Source organism: Coffea eugenioides, chromosome 9 (assembly GCF_003713205.1).
Source record: "Coffea eugenioides isolate CCC68of chromosome 9, Ceug_1.0, whole genome shotgun sequence".
Lineage (NCBI taxonomy): Eukaryota > Viridiplantae > Streptophyta > Magnoliopsida > Gentianales > Rubiaceae > Coffea > Coffea eugenioides.
In genome coordinates this window covers 321,111-342,600 of record NC_040043.1, presented here as the reverse complement: position 1 = coordinate 342,600, position 21,490 = coordinate 321,111, and the positions used below count along the sequence as shown (strand labels likewise).

Sequence of the window (21,490 nt, the reverse complement as noted above, 5' to 3'; positions counted from 1 at the left end):
TAATCAAATTTCTATTCATGTGTTCGAAAAGCTGAATCTGCAATGCGGTGGTGAATATTTAGTGCAATAAATGGTCTCAAGCTGCAAGCCTTGTCACCTCGTATTTAAAAGGATAGGAGGAAACTTTACATACTAACCTTGTCTGGAAGTTCCTTAGAAACTCGCAAATTGGTGCATCTGTTGCGAATTTAATTGACTAAGAAGCAGGTGGCTAGAGCTGGCTTTTCTCATGTATTCAACTTGTACGGTCGTGCTTCTGAAATCACAAGTCAGTTTATAAGGCGTCTTATCATGCCATTTGTTCTTTTTCCACCTTCTATCAGTGGTTGAATTAGTGGGTTTTCTGATATGCATGTTACTAATTGGATCATGTTCATCTTTCCCCATCTAAGCTTGTGCAAGGCAAGCAGAGGCTTCCAATATGGGAGGGTGAACATTTGTGAGGATAATGGGATTTGATCGGACTGGACTAGGGTAGGGTTGGCAACATCCACGGTTGGTCCATTTGCTGGCACCTGTTTAACCAATATATTGACAAATAAACTGATCTAGAAACGAGTGAAAGGAATAGAGAACATGATGTGTGATTGGTTTTACCTAAGGAATACTCCGTATAATGAGATTAGCAAATGTTCAAAAACTCCTATCCAAAAACCCAAATAATTAATTAGATTTTTCACCTAAAGTTTACTGGTAGACGTACGTCCCAAACAGGCCACTGTTCTTTTTAACAATTTGGGAGTTGAAGGGATTGACGAAAATGGGGAAGGTGTGAGATTCCAACTTAAAGCAGTTCCAATGCATGGCCCAAATCCGCCCAAAAAAAAAAAATGCAACACAATACAGCTATTTACATAAAAGCACCCCTTCTCAATAAAAGTCAAACGAACAGCTTATCAACAGAGTCAACGAGAAGCCAAGGAAGGTACAAAAGAAGGCAGCCTTTTGAAACCTTCTTCCTAAGAGCTTCAGTAGATGGGGTGGCATCGCAGACTGACAGGCCCCAGCTGACAAGAACCTGTAAGCACCAAACAAATGCCATTTCTGATGTCATTGCCCAAATACAAGCACAATTAACTTTTGGGAATAGTAAGGGCAGAGCTCGCTCGTATAGAGAGTATCTATCCAAAAGCACGGACTTTAAGCTGGACAACAACTAGTTGCTCTTGCCCATTCAAAATGCCAGTGTTTTGGAAATCTTACAAGTACATCTGTAGAAAGTGAATTCTTATTAAAAGAAACAATATCTAGGTAATCAATCCCCTTTCCCTCACCTGCCATTGCCTTCCAGAACCGGGGGAATTGTTAAAAGCAAATTGAAACTAGAGAGCTTAAATAGTTACATGCGACATATTCATATTAAAGCATTTCTCACCATCCATTAGTAGAATCCAAACAACTCTTCAAGGTCAGAGTCCTCGGGATCCCAACGAGTATAGTCATCATAATCAAGATAAAATTCATCATCATCAGAGAAAAAATCAAGATCGGAAAATCCAGATGGGTAGCCATCAAATGAGTCATCATCATATATTGTTGAATCCCATCCATAACCTTCAGTGGAGTCATAGGGGCGCTTCAGAACTTTAATTTGTTGAGCACATCTTTTTCCTAATTCCCCACTAAGGTAAACATTAAAACACTGCCGAACATCTAGTGATTCCAAGTGGGGGCAACCATCTAGAATAGCTTGCAGACCTTCGTTTGTCATCTCATTTCCAAAAAGCGAAAGATGGCGCAACCCAGACATGGTTTTGGCAATGGCAAAAGCCTCCTCATCACACTCACGTGGATGTCTACGCCCAGTGCGGTTCAATGTGAATGATTTCAACAAAGGGCAAGAGCGACCGACTATTTCAATACTCGACAGTTCTGTAAAGATAAGGTGCAGCTCTTCTAACAAAGGAAATCTTTTAACAGCTTCAATCAGACCTTCGTAACACATACCATAACAACACGCAATTTTAAGGCGTCTGAGCTGACCTGATCTGAAAAATAATGCGAAAACACTCAGGATGGAAAGAACCAGCAACAAAAGAAAAAGATACAATTCATCCATGCAAAAAGGACGATATTAGGACAATTCAACTGGTTTAGTGCATAAGGGTTGAGCCAAATAACCTAGAAGATTATACCTTTGTTAATAGTTGATATAGCTTTCAATGACAATAAAAAGGAAGACATGCACACGACACATAGTCTGTCTCTCTAAACATCAATCGCAAGGAAAATGAAAATTTATACAAAAAGCAATTGTGGCAGAGATGCGAGTATGAGCTCCAGCAAACATCTTTGAAGCCTAAAACTAAGACTGAAAGTAAATCAAACACATTAACATAAGAACATAGAGGACCTTTTTTTTCAACAAAAAAGGAAAAATTTAGCAGGAGAGGCTAAGATTTTTAAGAAGTGTGGAGGGAGGAGGGATCTGAAACCAGGACGTCTAATCCTTGGGACCTTAACCTTAACCACTAGACTAAGGCCTCATTGGCAAAAATATTTTTTCTAACAGTAATATCCTACTCTTACACTATAGAGGAACACGGAGACCTTTCATCATGCTATGAAATGCAAAATATCAGAGTATCACTTCCAGTTACTTGACAACATTATCAAGTCAAAATCAACACTCAATTCTAAAGTATTTTTAAAGAACTAATTATAGACAAGAAATGATCATACAAATTCAGTTCAAAATAAGTCTATCCTAAGCTCCCAAAAATATTCACCCATCAAGACCAGTGGAGGAATCGTGTAACACCATTCTATCGGGGACTAAAAGTTCAATGATAGTATAAACAGGGTCTCATAGATAACCATCCAAATCATCTATTATCATCACCTGTGCTGGAAAGGTACAACCCCTGAAACAAATCAACTAACCAGCCTACATGGGATCTAATTTGTCAATAAGTTATATCGGCGCAGAATCTTCAACAATTACTACCCTACGACCATGTTACATGTAGAGCTTGAAGCAGACACCATTTGTTAAATGTTCAAAGATTATTTATACACCAAACAGTTCATTGGTTGTACGTTAATTGTGTGACAGCTTGTCAATTTGATGTACAAGTGGATACATAGTACAAAGATGACTCTGTTCTGAACATTATTTAGGCCCTTCAATCCTAGGTAAAGGTAACATTTCGACATAAACTACATTTGTCAAGTTTGTTCATACGCCTACATTAGTAGCATTATAAGCAAATGAGTTCACACACCACAAACACATAATCGGAAAAATAAAATCCCCCGATTCAAACTTAAAAGTAGAAAAACGAAAGCAAGTGGGCTGAATCAGACAAAATATACCTTTCAGCAATATATTCAAGCAATTCATCAGTACCAAAATACTCAATATTTATAGCAACCAACTGGCCCTGGCTCCGGTCAACAGCGTGGCGGCACATGGTTTCCAAGTTATAAGGCATAGAACCAAGATCCCCCAAATTATACATGTCAATCTCTCGCCACATGGCAGGATCCTTGCACACATTTCGCCAAGTTGTACACACTTTCTGGGCAGTCTCCAGCATTTCAATTGCACCCAGCCGGTGCAATATATTCGCCGTTATATCCCGCGGCAAGTCCGCCCACGGCGGCGGCGGCGGCGATGACGTGGATGCTGCCGATGAGTCTTTTCTTCGCCATACTTGTTTGATCTTCGGGCGGGGTTTCTTCTTCTTTCCCTTTCCACCCATTTCCTCTTCTGAAAATTTTGAGGGTTTGATGAAGTTTGGGTTTCGGTGGTCAGTAAAGGTGGAGTCTTATTGTTTTAGTTTTTTTTTTTTTTTTGAACAGTCTTGACTGATCGATATTTTAGAATATTCTAACATTTCGATTTGGTTTAAGGATCTTTTATTCTTTTTTTTTTCTAAAGCTTTTAATGTTGTTTGAGAGAATAAATCATAAATGTACATGACATTGACTAATTTTACTGGGGCAAAAGTAGTTAATCTAATTATATATATATGATTAATTTTCCTACGTTGACAATATATACACTATCAGTATTGAATAAATAATAACTATGTAAAATTTGAATTTGAAATTCAGCTTTTACACACATATTATGAATCAAACGATAACAACGGTCGCTGTATATAAACTGTCGCTGTATATAAGATTTACTATATATATATATATATATGTGTGTGTGTATATGTGTATGTATATGTATATATAACAACGTTCTAGCCTAGAAATATGTTATGGGTAAGGTGAAGTGGGGTGGGAGAACATAGGCGAAGGATTAGAACCTGACCTTGCACTTAAAAAATACTTCAGTCCATCCCGATAGCTATTGGACCAAAGTCTTTTTGGTATCAAACTAATTGATATATCAAAGACATTTAAGCTTTTGTGTCATGTACTTGTCCAGCACTTTGGCTATCTAAATTTAGTTGATAGACGATGAATCCCTCAACCCTAGTTGTATAGAGCAAGGGTTTGAATTTTTATTTAAAAATGATTATAAATTTACTTGCGATGCTATTCTTGGATGAATGATAAGTAATGTAACTTAAAAATAATGAGCTTTGTACTAATTAGTGAATAGTGAAGATACACAATGCAAAAGTATAATTCTAATTACCACGACACATTTTTCCTTATAATGACAAATTTACCCTTTATAGGATCAATATAAGTTTTGACTTGCAAAGGTTGTAATTGTTATTTTATAAGAAATTTCATATGGAATTAATGTTGGTGCACTAGGAATATCATTTGTCTTTGTTAGATGGTCAGACTTTGGGGAAAAACGTGTACGTTGTAGAACGAATACAAATCCCCTTTAGAAGACCAAAATCACATCCTGCTTTGAAATGTTATTCAGAATAATTACTGTAACACTTTTTGTGATGTGACATATGTGAAATAAAAAGGTGATTAAAAATATCAAAAGGTGAATTGAAAAAAGTGTGTATGATGCAAGCGAAAAAAATTATTTGGAATAACGAGTTATCCAAAATTAACATGTTAAATACCCTGAGAAATGTAAAGTATCTAATACTTTAATCAGCTTTTTTTTTCCTGCAACAATAACATTCTTATAACCTAATCTATCATGTTTTACAAAGAGAAAGAGTCTAAAAAAATTGTGTGAGGGGCTAGCAGGTATACAAACTTGACTAGACCCCTTAACAAATACAAATCCACTTTAAAAGACCAAAATCACATCCACTTTAGAAACCAAATTAACATGTTAAATATCCGGGGAAGTAAAGTATTTGATATTTTATCTGCTTTTTTTCCTGCAGCGATAACATTTTTATAACCTAATTTATCCTATTCTACAAAGAGGAGACTAAAGAGACTATATGAGGAACTAACAAGTGTACAAATCTGACTAGACCAAAAGAGTGTTCTTGCACTTCTTTTGAACTTTTTCACTGCAAATGAACTTTGAACCCCCAACCTACAATCCAAAGAAAAACTTAATTCCTTTTCGATGGTAACTGTTCTTTAATCTGCTTTTCATTCAAAGCATTCCTAGAGCAGCTCCCAAACCACCCCAAAAAATGGGATTTCTCTTAACTGTGCAGCGCTATGCTACTAGAAATCTAAAACTGCACTGAGCCACCAAAACCCAGTGAAGGTTTGGTTATAGAACAGTTACTATTCCCTCAAGTACGAGGCAGCTGGTTATTTTCCCTGTACTTGAAACAAGCATTTCCATTACCAGAAAGGAATGTTAACAAAACTCTCTACGCTATGAATAGGCAAACAACCCCAAAAGCCAAACGACTAAGTTTAGTCTCGAAGATAAAGTCAGCTGGATTCAATTCATCATAGCAGAAAGTTATAATCAGGGACAGGAATAAATAACTGCCACAGAAACGGAACAGGTGGAGGGTAAGAGGGTTTTTTCCTTCTTTTCTGGGTTCAGGTGCTGGTGGGCAGCTCTGGGCAAAGGAGTGCAGGTGAAGGGCTGGTAAAGAAAAGGAATCATAAACAGGCAAATGTATCAAGTTTAGCATCCTATATTTAAACCTTACCCATATAAGCTATACACGATGGTGAAAAACATCCTAAAAGCTCAAGACTAAAACCTTCGTGGCTACAAAAATTTTTGACAAATACTACAGGTTTATAATTTTAGTTACATGGAGTAGATGTCCAGATCCCAATTGACTGACATTCTCCAGATACAGTCTATGATTCCTGATCACTTGCACGGTGATCTGAGACAGTTCCCTCAGATGACATTTCACATCCATCAGGCTGCCTAGCTCGAGCAGGATCAGACTGAGTTTTGCTGGAATCGTGACTTTCAGATTGATCTTGTTTACCCTGACCCCACATGTTCTCATTCACCTTCTCGGCTGACTGTTCATCCTGGCCATCCAAGTGTTTTCCTTGGTCGGCAAAAGTTGAAGTTGCCATTCCTGATGGACCTGGTGCAGTGCATGACGCAACCAACTGAAGCACTGCAGGAGAAGGTGACAACTGGGTAGCCATTTTCTTCTCACCAGCTGTATTTGTTGATGAAGATAATTGATTCATCATGTCGAGGCTCAAAGGTGGAGTTCTGCTGTGGGGTTCAACAAAAGGATGTCCTGTAGTAGAAGCTACTGATACTGGAACCTGAGGAAATGGCAACTCTTGCAAAGCAGAAGTTGAAGCAACATTCTCACACAGGAAGCTGCTCTGGACATCATCGAGGGTTCCTGCAACATCCTGCTTGCATTGTTTCACTTTACGAGATCTTTGTTTCTTCTTTCTCTTTAAGCTTCGCCACGGATCCTTTGGTCGGGATGGAGGTGGGCCTGGGACAATAAATGGAGGAATCGCAGAGTTCTTGTCCCCATATAACAGGCGAACTGATTGTGCTACGGCAGAGACAGTTGGCGGTAGGTCATGCTCAGTGGATTTTGCTGGAGCATTCACTGCTTCTCGAAGCCAGTGAGGCAGACTACTCCTTGAAGAATTGTATTCCTCAACCACTTCTTTACCCTTTGAATCGCAAGTGCTCTGAACTTTGTTAAAATCAGAGCACAACTTTGACCCAGAAGATTCACCCGGTCCTATGTTATGCAAATCAGGCAGAATGTTTAATGGTTTCTCCATAAAGCTTGGCAATTTCCCAGATCTATCAGCACCAACTTCATGCTCCGTTCCTTCCAAATCAAGGTTGCTAGAGCTATTCAAACCAAAAGGACCCAAGCTGCTAGAGCTTTTCAAACCAAGAGGAGCCAAGCCGCTCGCTCCATATGCATTCATCAGGAATGATGAGTCTCTAGGAATACTTGATGAAGACATCAATCCATCACAGGGGCCACTCATCAAGTCTCTAGAAAAGTTGGCCCATGATTTGTCCATATTCCAAGGCGGAAGAGGTGGAATATGATCACCAGGAAGACCTAGATTACGAGAAGGTTCTACATGTTGCAAGCTGGAAGGTAGATCACTCAATCCCAACTTCATGTCTGTGATATGACTCTGAAATTTCGATGGCCCACTTAACTTGCTTCCGTGCAGAGCTCGTGTCATCATCCCATCAGATATGCCTGGAAGTAAGGAAGATTTTGCAACTTTTGAAGGCTTCGATGCCTTTGGGAATGGAAATCCTTGGCCATCCAAGAGCTTGAGCTGTTCCTCCTCCCATCTTGCTGACAAATCTTCTGCAGTTTTATATTTGGAAAATCTTAACTTTGGATCTTGTAGCATGGCATCCCAATTCCCTCGTCCATGTCTTCGAACACCAATCCACAGATAATCTAGTTCATCTTCAGACCAGATATCCATTTTCGCCTTCTTTTTGAGCAGGTTGCTTGATCCAGATCCTGTTCTCAGCATAATGTTCTCAAGCACCTTTCTGTGATTTCCAGGAAAAGATGGAAATGAAGGTGGCATTGGACCCAATCCCAATGTTGGAGGCTTCTGTTGTTCTTGCTGACTATACCTGGATATATCTTGTGGGGGAAATTTGAGATTTGGCAACAATGGCATAGTTGGTAGTTCAGGACGATAGTTAGCATCCACAACTTTTGATCGCAGTGACAAACTGGGAAACATATCATGGGGTGCATGCGCAAGGTTCTTGGTTGGATATGGATACCTTGGCAGCAGACTCTCATCCAGAGGGAATTTGGGTAGCAACAATTTTTCTCGAAAGCTAGAAAAGGAGGCACCAGAATTATCAAAATCATCCACCCGACCTTTTCCTTTAAGATCAAGTGCAGGTTGCTGCAAATTCAGTAGGAATGGTGAGCAAACAAAGCTAACTAAGTTGTAGAGAGAGATACAGAGAGAGAGAGAGAGGGGTTACCAGATTGGACGGGAGAAAACTATTTGGGATATTGGGCTTTGAATGTTTTTCTGAACCATCACATGAAAGATCTGGCAACTGGTATCCACCTAAGATGGTCTCAGGTCCTTTAACACCCATAGCATTCATGCACCCAGAGGAAGGAACTGCAGGAAATGGGAAATCAGGTCCAAAGTCTGGCCTCCTCTGTCTGCAGTGGGATCTAGAGAAATTCCTCTGTGATGACTCCATTTGACTTGCATTAGGAGCATACAGTCCCAAAACTGGCAACAAATTGTTGCTGGGTGCTGAGCTCATAAAACTCGTCCCTTGTAATTGATGACTGAATGGCGATCCAAAAGGGAACTGTTGCACACTAGGTTTGACTGGAAGATCTAGTAGAACATCTGATTTTGGCTTTTGTACTTTCCCCAGATTTTCGATCTTGTTTGTTCTCTCAGGCATTTGAACTGATCTCTTATCTACAAAATCTATTGCAGAACCACTATCTTCAACAAGCAGAAATGATGCAGTCTTTTGGTGTCCATCCTGGGCATTGGGTGCAGTGAGTGGAGGAAGCGTCTCTGGCCTGGATAGTCCCCCAAAACCACATGCCTTATCAGTTTTTGCCTTAGCTAGACGTGCTTTCTGTCTAGCACTAAGCCTTGCACTGCAAAGGAACAAGCAAATTTAATATCGAAACCTTGAACACAAAGTAAATCTACAGCATCAAAACACCAGTGTGCTAACTATATTATCTGACTAGGCAAATTAATCACAGAGATTGCAACTTAATATTGTTTAACAATATTTGCTGCACAGTTTACTGCCATGTATGTTCAGAAAGCAATTGACCTCTACATTTAAAGCATAAAAATCGGCCAAAAGTAAAACATTTGAAATACTAAACAATGATAAACTCACTATTTTTCTTTCCAAGCACGTCCTGCTGCAGTGTACACCCGTACTGGTTCTGGTTCTGGCTCTGGCTCATCTTCTGCCCCATTCTGTAAGGTCATGAAATAAAGAACCACTAAGATAAAGCTCAAAGCAATTACACAATTCCCTTTGTTAACAAACGAAACAAGATTGTCTGTCTGCAACAGCAATGCAATTCCCTTCAAGATTTCAATTATGAATCAGGTATAAGATGGCTTGTTTTAGCCACATTATTGATGTGCTTCTGAAATAGCCGATAGACAAGACAACAACCTCCAGATATGTGCACACAAACATAATCTTCCAACAACCAGTGACCATGGGACCTTGTGAGTAGGCTTTCCTTGTTGGTGGTTGTCACCCACCTCCTCCCCCCCCCCCCCCGGGGGCAGGGCGTTGAATTGGAGAAAAAATAAAATAGGTTAGCTTTCATTTCAACAGTATTTTCATGGTGCTTCCCGATGACAAAGATGAAAGAAACCAATGACAGTAAGAATAAACTGCCAAACACTAGCAAAGGTTAGCATCTAAAAGAAACCAAAAGATGCACCAGAAATTTAAAACTAATCAGTGAAACAAGCAACACCACCAAAAACTAGTCCAGCTTACAGAGAGTGCAGCTTCCTAAATGACGGTCCATTGTAGATCCCAAGGCATGATGAATAACTTGGTAATTGAACTCCACAAGTTCAAGAAAGCAAGAGTTCTCTCTCTGCCACCACCACCACCACCCCCCCCCCCCAACAAAAAAAAAAAAAGAGAGCCCAAAAAAATGTAGTATTACCTTCGTAAAAAGATATTTCAACAGTCCATTAGATGTTGAAATGCTTGTCAGGCAGAAAGCCCATCAAATATGACCAAGTTACACTTTGTGCTACCACTTTTCTTTACTCAACATTACAAGAAATAAATGGAAACAAAATACATATATTAACAAGTAATTAGATCCGAATAGCTCCAAGAATAAAAGATTCAAAACTAGCATCGGCATATGGTCAAACGACAGGTGCAACTGGTCTGACTATGGCTTGAATTGTGCATCTCTAAGCAATATAAATTTTCACAATAGAAACTTCTATGTAACTTAAAAGTATGAAAACCACAGAGGAGAAGTTAAGAAGAACAAGATTTACCTCACTCAATGTTTCACTAGGGTGGGGAGCATATGCTTCTCTATAAGAAACAGCTTTCCTTTGGCGTTTCCCTCGACCGAGAGCTGCTTCCTCCTCACTTTGGTACTTCTCCCACCTATAAATTCCAGACAGCATATGGAACCAGGATATGAGATTCCTCCCAAGAAATCAACAGTTTACAGGTAATGCATTTATATAAGAAATCACATAATTTATGCTACTATAATAACTCATAAATATATACCTATTAAATTATAGTAAACAGAATATGCCTCAACTTATCATGGAAAGATATCTATTCTTTAATAATAACAGCAAGATCCTTCTCTGGAGCTACTACTCTATCTAATAGGTCAAGTACTCGAAAAAGAAAGAGCAATTTAATATAACTATATGCTGAAGTGCTGTTTCATAGGCCAAACAGTTTTGTTTCATTTCAGCCAAGCACATGGACATACTATTACGGACTTGAACAAGATTTTATTGGACAGCTTGCTAGCTATTGAATAAAACCAAATTGAGCTATATTCTCATTCAAAAGTATAAGCAGTATCACCACAATACCCTTAGTCCTACTACAACATTTACCTTTGATCTTTAATTTGCATTGGTCAATCTTTTTGATTTGAAGAAAGAAAAACAGAAACAGAAAGAAGAATAGAGTTGTATTTGGTTTAATGTTCTATGTGAAGCCTGCATGCTAGAGTATAATCCCTGTTCAAGAAGGTCCAGATAACAATCTGTTCTATAGGTATGACTCCATCTCATTAATCATCGTTAGGACCTTAGGATTCTTCCTCTGTTACCATCTTGATAGCAGTTTTGTTTAGATGCTTGCAGCAACAAAAGTTGCAACCAATTACTGTAATCACATATTTGATAAATATCAGGTCCTCATTATACTTTTGCCTCCCTTAAAATTTATTATTTCAAGTACATCTATGAGGGACACTAATACTAACATCAACTGAAACTTCTAGCCTCAACCATCTATAAAATTGAGAAGCCAAATTGCTGCAGAAATGGTGCCAGACTCTTTTAGGACTGAAGTAGATTTCTATGCTGCTCAAACATTGGCTGATGATCATTGATTTTGAGTTTCCACATTAAGTCTGATTCATTAGTTGTCAATTAAGATGCACTTTAGCATTACTGCACTAGTGTTATTAGACAAACCCAAAAAGAGATTCAAAGGACAGTGTCTGTAATTCATTCTTCTTACATTGGTTGAAACTTTTGACATTGTTCAACATCAAAACTTTGAGCCCAAAAAGTGACATTACATAAAACGAACCATAGAACTACACTATACCATGCAAGGAACACAGAGGTGGAATGACAAGACGAATGGACCCCTACCTCACTCGAAGAAGCCTGTCCCATTCATTCTCTTCAGCAATACCCACTAAATTATCCACTTTCTTGTCAGAGTTCTCTATGCATGTATCATCAGTCACCATGGGAACAGGTGCTGTTATAGCTTGTTCTTCTGTTGGCTCATCATTCCACTGAATGATAATTCAGAAAAATCACAGAGATCAGATCAATAGAAAGGTATTAATTTTGCCTCAATAAGTTTACAATTTTATAGCTACACAGTGAAACATTTAAACATCCAGAAATGCTAAGCAGGTGTAATAAGCACAAGACATTGAGGAAACATATATACATAAAATGTGAACATTTTCAAGTTTTCTTGAAAGACTTTAATAAGCAGAAAGTAATATAGGCAAGGAAGAGGAGCTCTGTGAAATTACCAGAGATGGTTTGCGGAGCAGAAAGATCACTAAAACATGAATTCATATTACTATACAAGAAAAGTTACAATGAGCTAATTCTTTACATTCAAACCTAATATGGTTCACAATGTCAGAGTTGGGTTCTGGGTATAGATTTTGCTATCAAATGGTGAGACTGTAATGTAATTCATAATTAACTTGACTCTTAAAGCATATAAGCATAAGCTCTAGTCATTTTTTGAAAGAGAAGGGCAGAAGGAGAAGAAAAAAGGTAATTTAATCACTTCCAGTTATAATTGACATATGTACCCTAATTGTGAAAAAAAAAAAAGAAAAAAGAAGACACACTGCCAATTCCACTCGGCTTCCATATTTAGGTATCAAAGGGAGATATTAGACATGCATAATTAAATGGTATATAAGTTAAGAGAGACAAGAATAGCCCATGAAGGGAGAGAGAGGGAGAACCATATGCTTCAAGAGTTATCTATAACCTTAAGGGCTTAACTAATGCCAGCAGCTAACAATTAAATCATCTAAAAAACAAAATGAAGGGCGATAAAGTTGATATAGTGGTTCAGTGTTGCGGTGATTCCATGATCCAAAAACATGATTTCGCAATTCATAAGGTGACCCTAAGCCAAACATTCAATAATTTTTAGAGATAGTAGCAATCCACACGCAAAACTTGAAGTGTAAAATATAATGACAATATGAGGACAAGAGTATTAGCTCATACATTTACTGAACCAAGCATGTCATTCTCCAATTCCATTTCAGCATTATCAGGTGAACTTGACTGGAGATTTGAACGATCAAGCAACTTTTGAATAGCATTTTCATCCCACAGAATCTTGGTGCTTATATCTGTACATCTATCTTTATACACATCACCAAGGCTACCAGTCTTCCTTTTATGCTTATGTTCTGTTTCGGTAATTGCTTCATCTTTGCTGCAATTGTTTTCACCTGCATCTTTTCCATTCACGCTTAAAGAATCTCCAAAAAGTTCTTCTGTTCCCCATCTCAAAATATCTTCCACCTCCTTTGGTGAGTCAAATTTATTGACAAAAAGGTGATCAAGCATTAATTTCTTCTTGGCAAGTTGCAAGATCCGTTCTTCAACACTAGCACGTACAACAAGCCTGTACACCAAAAGTCTATTTGACTGGCCAATACGATGAGCCCGATTCATTGCTTGAATATCTGCATGCGGGTTAAAATCAGAATCATAAATGATGACAGTATCAGCAGTTGCCAAGTTGATCCCAAGGCCACAAGAGCGTGTTGATAGGAGGAATACAAAGCGACTTTTGTCTTGGTTAAAACGTGTAATTGCTGCTTGACGATCAACGACACACACAGATCCATCAACTCTCTCAAATGTCTTCGGTCCAAATTCAATGGTCAAATAATCCTCAAGGATATCAAGAAGCTTCGTCATCTGGGAGAATATAAGGACCCTATGGCCTTCTTTATATAACAACTTGAGCATTGAATGCAGCAGAGTCAACTTTGATGAAGCCTTTATTCGCATTTCGTGAAGGAACTCAGCAGATCCAGATTCAGGCTCGGTGCCCAGTATGAGATAAGGATGGTTGCAAACCTTTCTTAACTGCATCACTATATTTTGCATTGACTGCAGCGGAGCTCCCTTTCCTATGTTGCGCAAAATCTGATAGTTCTTTGTAAGCATTGCCCTGTAGTATTCTGCTTGAATAGATGACAACTCAACTGGAACAATTCGTTCAGTCTTGGGGGGAATATTCTGCATGGCATCTTTTTTAAGCCTTCGAAGCATATGCGGGGCAACAAGTTTCTTCAATTCCTCCACCTTTTCCGCAGTTGTGAGATCATTAAACTTCTCTTCAAATGAGGATAGAGAAGGAAATGAAGCTGGTTGCAAAAAATTTAGTAAGTTATACATCTCACTTAAGTTATTCTGAAGAGGAGTACCAGTAAGCAACACCCGATGTTGGAAAGAAAATGTATTGAGCAATCCAAATAGTTTACTGCTCGAATTTTTCAGGCGGTGTCCCTCATCAACCACAAGGACTTCCCAAGGAACTCCACGAAGATGAGAGGAATCAGCAAGAACCATTTCATATGTAGTTAAGAGGACATCGAACTTATAAGAAGCTAATTTCTTACTCTGCAAGCTTTGACTTTCACTGGGATGCCACTCATAGTCTCGGATTATGGTTCGAGCTTTGGAAGACCCATGATATTCCACAACATTAACATTAGGGGACCACAGTGCAAACTCTGACATCCAGTTAGGCATTGTAGAAAGAGGAACCAAAACTAAACAAGGCAGCGAAGCATTGAACTCATAGTATAACGATGATAGGAAGGCACAGGCCGACACTGTTTTCCCGAGCCCCATTTCATCAGCAAGTATCACATTCTTGGACTTATGCCAGCATTTGCGCAACCAATTCAATGCTTCTAGCTGATGCGGAAACAATGAACCTCCTTTCAACTCTTCAGGCTGCTCTGTGATTGTAACTATCTCACTTTGTTGCAAATCACTCTTTCTCCTCCGTATGTCATCCTTGAAAACACTTTTCTCCAAAGCTCGATTTTCAAACTGATAATATTTATCAATGAGAAAGGATGATTTAGATATCACCGGTTCATCCATTCTTTCCCATGTGCATTCATCATAAGGGAGGCCCATCCATTTTACATAAACATCAGATGAACCATCTTGGGAAGACCGAATAGCAATTATTCGTTGAGGCTGTTTCCACCGTTCCTCACAAAGATTTATTGTTGCTAACCCATATTTTGCCTTGTAATTGTCCAGTTTTCTTTTTGACAGTATTTTCAGCTCAGTTTCAGGGATCCAAGTGTTGTGGATGTTAGATTTTCCTACCCATTTTACCAGAAATTCGTAGGTGTCTCTAACTTGGTTGGAGGACGCAGTTACAATTGACTCCTTCACAATCATGTTAGAAGCAAAATTTGCGCTAGCATCTTTAACTTCCTCCTTTGAACCTTCAACCTCATGAGAAGGATGTATTTCAGAGTTCTTCAAGATGCTGTTCTCACCATCAGCTTCTAAACTAACATCAGCATTCTCCCTTGGAGACCTTCTCATTGTCCCTAACAGCCCTCCAACATTTCCAAAGGAGTCATCAGGATTCCTAGTATTCACTGCTTTCAAACCAGAGGACTCAGAATCTTTATTCACTGAAACCATGCCACTTGCCTCTTTAACTTTTTTAGTCACTGATCTTCTATAGACTTGCAGATTATCCTTTCTAGAATTGCTATTCTTTTCTACACCAGAAAGGTTGTCAATGTCCAGAGAGACATTTGCAAAGTCATCTGCATTGGTCCCATTTGTAGGTAGAATACCAGCAGTTTCCTCAGGCTGTTTACTTGGATCTTCCAAAACATGTGAACCCTCCAGAGACAGGGAATCTAAATCCATCATGGGAACGTTTCCAGCTGAAACTGTCTTATCCAATTTAATACCTAACATAGCAGGAGTTTCCTCAGGCTGTTTATTTGGATCTTCTGGAACATGTGAATCCTCCAGAGACAGGGAATCTGAATCCATCACAGGAAGGTTTCCAGAAGAAACTGTCTTATCCACTTTAATACGACAACCTAAAACCCGATGAACCTGCAAAACCCGACAAAGAAATCATAGAATTAGGTCAATAGCACCCAAATAAGTTCTATCTCTGTGTGGTCAGAGAGTCTGGAACTGCACAAACAGCATACCTGATGGTAACTCCGTAAACCAGTAAATCTAAATGTTCCTTTATAAAGTACGTACCTGCTGAAAGTCGGGAACAGTAACAGCATTTGTAAATGGACCGACAGCAATTTTACCTCCTGAAGGCAATGCATTTGATGGATGGGCTGGATGCTCAGAAACCATCTGCATCAGGAAGTAATAACACAATGACAGAAGTTGAAAAAGGATGGTATAAATGTAAAACAGAGAACAGCAAGTATACGAAGGTTGCTCCTATAGAACATTTTACCAAAATAGTGGTTTTAAGATTGAAAGCATCATTCAATGGAAGATAAAGAATTTCACAGAGTAATAAACTGCCAAGACAAGGTGTCTTATGCATTAACTTATGGTGATTATGGACATTTAATACATGGAGTAAAACTTTTGAAAATCCTTTCCATCTTTATTTTGTAGAGTGGGTGGAGATACAATCAAGTTGCAAGAATGAGTCCTCAATTAAATGCAAGGATACACACCAATTCTGGTACTTTTAACACCCAGAAAACTCTAATCTTTGTTGCTGATAAACTAGCTAATTTAGTTCAAAGTGCAAGATATAGTAATATGTGTTTCACCATTCGTGGATTACTTGTTCTTTTATTACATTTCTAAGATGGATTGACACTTCAAACTGTTGCATAAGGATATTACGCTTCACCCCCACATAAACAAAGCTAGAATAAGCTTTCAACCAGTAGACACTGAAGTGAAGTTGACCAATCTCATACTCCCTCCCCTCAAATATCCACCAAATCCAACCCCAGGAAAACAGAGAGGTATGAGGAAGGTCTTCTAATGTGCCCAGGATGCTTACCAAAAAGTTATAAAGAATGGGTGAAGCTCCTTTCTTTGTGTGCCTCAAACTTGATCAAAAAGTCAATGTGAAGCTGAATTTGGGCCTAAGGAGTCTTAAACATGATAAATCGACAATAAAAATGTTGGTGGATAAAAACCAGTGGCATACATGAACACGAATAACATTTTGACTCATAACAAGTAACTAAAGAGAAAATAAATGTACCATGACATTTTCCTTTTGGGGGAAGGGAGGGGGAGGGGGGAAGGTGCATCAAGTACTGTAGGAATAAAGCATCTGCTGGAATCTAGTAGTGCTCATGGTTCAATGAGACACTAAATATCACTTAACACACCAAATACTCAAAAATGGCATACACTTATCGGAAATGCTTGAGACCTTTAAAAACAGAGAGAAACCGTAAACTAATTCAAAATAATACATAGTACCTTTGCCCTGTTTTAGGCTAAAAGAAAAGGAGGGAGAAGACGTAGGAAAGCCAGATAAAAAGGATTTCTGCATGCAAGGTGCTTAACGTCTGAAGCACATACAGTAAAGTAAATTCAATATGAAATGACGTCTCCCAAAAAGTTTGCCATGTTCAAGTAGACAGCCAAACCAAGATTATGAAAAACAAATGTCAGCAGAGGCAATCAAAAGCTAAAACTAGACGACGACTTGATCATGATTACCATTCTCTTAACAGCAGGAAAAAGGCATCGTCAATGTGCAAAACTTTAAGATAGGAATAAGTATCAAGATGAACAACAGAGAATCAGGGATCCAGTACCTCATCTTTCAGGTCAAGATTAACTACATCTGTTTCAATACCCTCCTCAGACAGAGATACAGAAGCCTCATGATCCAATGTCCTGTGTTTCACTTTCAATTTACTAGTTCCAGGACATGCAGAGGCTGCTTGGAATCTACGTTTTTTAGAAGAATCTGCAACACAACTGCCCTTGTCAGTCCTCCGCTTTTTACTAGTGCTAATAATTTTCAACTTAAGATTTCTTTTTCTGGATTTTTGATTAGCAGCTTCCAGCGCAAGGACAGAAGAGAATTCATGCTTTTTTCCTGAAGCCCCTTTCTTTATCTTTGAACTCAAAATCTTGAATGAAGATAAAGCTTTCTTAGCAGAAGAATTAGGTGTAGTCTCTGCTGGTGCTTTTGCAAGAGAAACCTCCGGCTTTTTGTCATTGTCTACACTCCCATTTGATGAAGTACCCTCAGTGGAACCATCCCGAGATGGATGACTTGGCTTGGAACTACGTGATAAATCATTAGAGCACTCCAACTTCTTTTCAACCCCCTGATGAGATGAGGGAAATTTCTCCTTGCTTGGTGATCTCTTCTTTCCAAGAATGGAGCTTCCTAAAATCTGGGACTTCTTGTTATTGTCAGATGACTTTTTAGCAGCTTTAGATTTTCCGATGGTAACTTTTGTCCTTGCACGTTTTGAGATAGGATCTTGATGGACAATTGGCTCTGTAGGCTCACTTTCTTGACGGCAGTTTGGACATTCCCACTTCCCACTTGGAATTCTCTTAAAGAAACAGAATCGAAAAAAAAAATGTGAAGTTATGTGCCATACAAAACTAAAAAGGAAGAAAAATTAATCAGAGTAAAAACATTACCCTGAATCAACTAAACATACCTTTAGAGGAGGATTTAGACATCGGAGATGAAAGGTCCCTGGACAACTATCGCAACAAATCAAAGTTCCACCAAGTTCACAGATCTCACATACATAATAGTGCTGGATGACAGAATAAAATCCAAAATAAATATCAACAAGCAGTTCATAAAATCTACTATAATTTCTTCAGCATTAAACTTCTAAAAAGCAATATCCATCAAGTACAGCTCAGTAGACAGAAAAGCACAAGGTGAAAGTAAACATCCTAAAAGTTGCCAGAAGTAATACAGGAAAGGTATTGAGTATGCTATAGAGAGAGGTTACAGAAAGACCAATTGAAATACAATTTCTCATCTTGCAAGTTCTCCTTGCAAATCAGTAATGTGTTCTCTCAAAAGAATCTTTTGCTCTAAAACATCATTCCTTTTCTCTGAGCACAAGGAGATGGTGGAAATCAATAATGTAAAACAGGAACTAACCCCATCATTCCCTTTTATCTTGCTAGATAAGTGATCAGAAGTATTTTCATTTTTCAGCCTTTGCTGTGATGAAGTACTTGATGGAGATTCCAAGGTTTTCGACTTGCTTTCCTTGCCACTGAATTTATCAACTGAACTTGGATGCTTTCCACGTTTGCGCTTTGAGACCCAGTTCCCATTAAGCATCTTATGTGTCATTGACCCATTCTCCTTCATTGTTCAGCAGTATTAACAAGAGAGCTGTTATAAGTCAACCAATCCTTCAAGCATTGAATTCCACATTCTTTCCCTGCAAAAGTTGTTAAGGCGCATTAGACCAATTTCATGTAGAATAGCTGTAATAAAAACCCTCAGTCGGGGGGCAGGGCCGCCCCCCCGGTAGTTTGCTGAGATGTGCAAGCACATAGAACTTTGAGAGCTTATATCTCTAGAAATGGCAATTGTATTCAAATGGACGCCTAAATTAGTGCAATAGACATCAAGTTTCATAGAAAGTTGCACCAGAATCTCTATCATTGATTCTTTCTTCAGGAGTCTCAACCTAAAGCAGGAACTCAACTATGGAAATAAAAGAAAATAGAGTTTCAAAAAGGTTTACAATGTGGCTTGGATTAACTCGATAATGAAATTACTCAATAAGCTACATCAACCAAATAATAAAAGGGCGCTGCATCCCTTCCATAAAAAGCACAATATCCACTGGATATGAACTGAATGAGATACACAACATGAAGAGCAGGCGCATTTAAGTAAATATAGTGAGTATTGGAAGGATATACAACTCACTAGACAAATGAGGCATCATAAACCAAATATCTTCTAGGCAATGGAAACTTGCATTTCACTTAAAATTCCAGCAGAATTCCAACACCTCATGAACATTTAGCAAAAATGTACTGTTTCTAAAAATCCAATCAACTTCCAAATGTGCAAAGCTAATTTATGATAGCTAAAGTTTCCAAATCAATGAACAACACAAATGGAAATTTGATTTGCCTGAGCAAAATGTCCAAATGCACTAGTTTTGAATCTACGAGACCATCTAAAAATCCATACAAAGGTGAAAACCAAGTAAAACTTTTTGATACAGAAAAACAATTTAACGGACAAAAAATCACAGCATGCAAAACTGAATTAAAGCATAAAAATCATGACTTTACTAACACGGTACATTCCAAACCAGTTCAAAACCCCCAAAACCCCTCATTCCACTTATACCTCAGGAGCAACATAAAGATCAAAACTTGACAACAAACTCACAAGCTCAAACTGAAAAGCATTATTAACTAATCAAAAACAACAGAACCCACATCAAATTTAACACTAAAACACCTGAAAATCAGCTCAAATTAAAATTTAAGTAACAAAACAGTAGCAAAAACAGAAATTAACACATACCCATGTATCAAATGGACCAAAATAGCACAAATTTGGTCAGAAATCCCAATCTCGCTAATGCTAATCGATAGACCCCAATAGAGAATGAACGGCAAAAGGGGGGCAAAGGAGCTTCTTAGGTTAATGAGAAAAACGAGAACGATGAGAGAGAAAGAGGAAGAGGCAAAGACTTTAAATAAATAGACAGAGATAGAAAGGGGGATATAGAGAGAGAGAGAGAGAGAGAAAGAAAGTGAGGTTTAGAGAGAGAGAGAAAAGGAAAGTGTAATGCTACAAATACGGATTCGACGGAGGGGTCATAGGTCATCACACACACACACACACACACACACACACAACGCACACTGACTGACAACATACATGGGTTGTTGTGGAGGGAAGAGCCAGGACCTTCAGACCAATCAGGTTCCACCACGTGGCACCCCTGGACGCCTGTCTCCGTCCCCTCTCTTCTACCTTCTCCTCTTTTTATCTCTCCTCATGCTTTTCTCATTGGGATTTCTCCCAGCCCATTTTCCTCATTCCCCTCGAGAGCAGGGAGGGAATCATGGCCTGGCCCTCCTTCGTCACATTTTTGGAAGAGGTGGCTCTTGTTCTCGTTTTCATATTGAAGGACAATTGGTTTGGATGTGTTGTTTCTTGGCATATATGCATATGTATTGAATGAATGCTTTCGTGGGTTACTTTTGTTTCTTTCCTTTCTTTTTTGCTTGGAGGCTGTAGGATCATAATAGCCGCCATTGGGAGTTGGAAGGCTACGTTTGAGTGGTTCTTGCATTTGTTGCAGCCTTTGGTTTTGTAGTAGTACAACTGTCGCTTTGCTCTCTCTTCTTTTCTCTATTTTTTTTATTGTCTCCTTCACTTCGTTGGAAGAAATCGACAAAAACCCACAACAAAGAAGAGGTTTTTAATGGACAGAACATCCGTTTGACCATACAGATGATGGTTAGGTAATAATTGGTCATTTGTGAAGTGAATGAAACTTGGCAAGTTTTCAATGGTAAAGTAACTTTAAATAACTTTTGTAAACTGGGAACTAATCAACATAATTTCCAGGGCAAGCTAATTTGGGTAAAAAGGGGTAGAAAGATTTTGTGATACTGTTAACATGGGGCCTATTAGGAAGGTTAGGGACTTGAAAGTGACCAGAAAGATACTGCTGCTATCCTCTTTCACAAAATAAGGCCATCATGACTTTGTATGTGCTAAACTTGCATTTTTGGCATGATGAAACACATATGTGATTTTACACGAATGCCCTCACAAATACACTAGATTACATATATTCATCAGCACAAAATTTGTCTTGTTTGGATTGCTTTTATTTTTCAAAAAATGTTTACATTTTTTGTGAACATA

General features: G+C 38.5%; 2 protein-coding genes across 5 annotated transcripts; both read right to left on the bottom strand.

Annotated features, from left to right (window-relative positions):
- Window positions 1-663: 663 nt before the first annotated feature.
- Window positions 664-3,780, bottom strand: LOC113783356 (F-box protein SKIP19-like). Of its 2 annotated transcripts, XM_027329469.1 has the most exons (3): window positions 3,316-3,780; window positions 1,376-1,988; window positions 664-1,018 (listed from the first exon to the last, which is right to left on the bottom strand). In XM_027329469.1, exons 1-2 carry the CDS (start codon window positions 3,702-3,704, stop codon window positions 1,382-1,384), a joined length of 996 nt encoding a protein of 331 aa, XP_027185270.1. In that variant the 5' UTR covers window positions 3,705-3,780; the 3' UTR covers window positions 664-1,018; window positions 1,376-1,381. The 2 variants fall into 2 exon arrangements, with proteins under 2 accessions (XP_027185270.1, XP_027185269.1); XM_027329468.1 differs by having other exon boundaries at window positions 701-1,988.
- A 2,016-nt stretch (window positions 3,781-5,796) lies between these two features.
- On the bottom strand, window positions 5,797-20,789 carry LOC113748452 (protein CHROMATIN REMODELING 4). 3 transcript variants are annotated; one of them, XM_027292011.1, is made up of 11 exons: window positions 20,492-20,789; window positions 18,734-19,022; window positions 18,273-18,374; window positions 17,406-18,161; window positions 15,856-15,960; window positions 12,805-15,699; window positions 11,686-11,834; window positions 10,327-10,441; window positions 9,179-9,261; window positions 8,276-8,924; window positions 5,797-8,193 (listed from the first exon to the last, which is right to left on the bottom strand). In XM_027292011.1, exons 2-11 carry the CDS (start codon window positions 18,947-18,949, stop codon window positions 6,160-6,162), a joined length of 7,104 nt encoding a protein of 2,367 aa, XP_027147812.1. In that variant the 5' UTR covers window positions 18,950-19,022; window positions 20,492-20,789; the 3' UTR covers window positions 5,797-6,159. The 3 variants fall into 3 exon arrangements, with proteins under 3 accessions (XP_027147812.1, XP_027147813.1, XP_027147811.1); XM_027292012.1 differs by having other exon boundaries at window positions 20,522-20,789; XM_027292010.1 differs by lacking the exon at window positions 20,492-20,789 and adding an exon at window positions 20,132-20,375.
- Between the last annotated feature and the right edge of the window lie 701 nt (window positions 20,790-21,490).

Bases quoted from the DNA above. Each gene is read 5' to 3' on its own strand.
- LOC113783356 (XM_027329469.1), bottom strand. From the start codon at position 3,704: ATGGGTGGAAAGGGAAAGAAGAAGAAACCCCGCCCGAAGATCAAACAA. The intron at 1,989-3,315 runs GTATATTTTGTC...ATTATTTTTCAG, and splicing joins CTTGAATATATTGCTGAAAG to ATCAGGTCAGCTCAGACGCC.
- LOC113748452 (XM_027292011.1), bottom strand. From the start codon at position 18,949: ATGAAGGAGAATGGGTCAATGACACATAAGATGCTTAATGGGAACTGG. The intron at 18,162-18,272 runs GTATGTTTAGTT...TGTTTCTTTAAG, and splicing joins GTCTAAATCCTCCTCTAAAG to AGAATTCCAAGTGGGAAGTG. The intron at 8,925-9,178 runs GTGAGTTTATCA...GTTCCTTTGCAG, and splicing joins CGTGCTTGGAAAGAAAAATA to TGCAAGGCTTAGTGCTAGAC.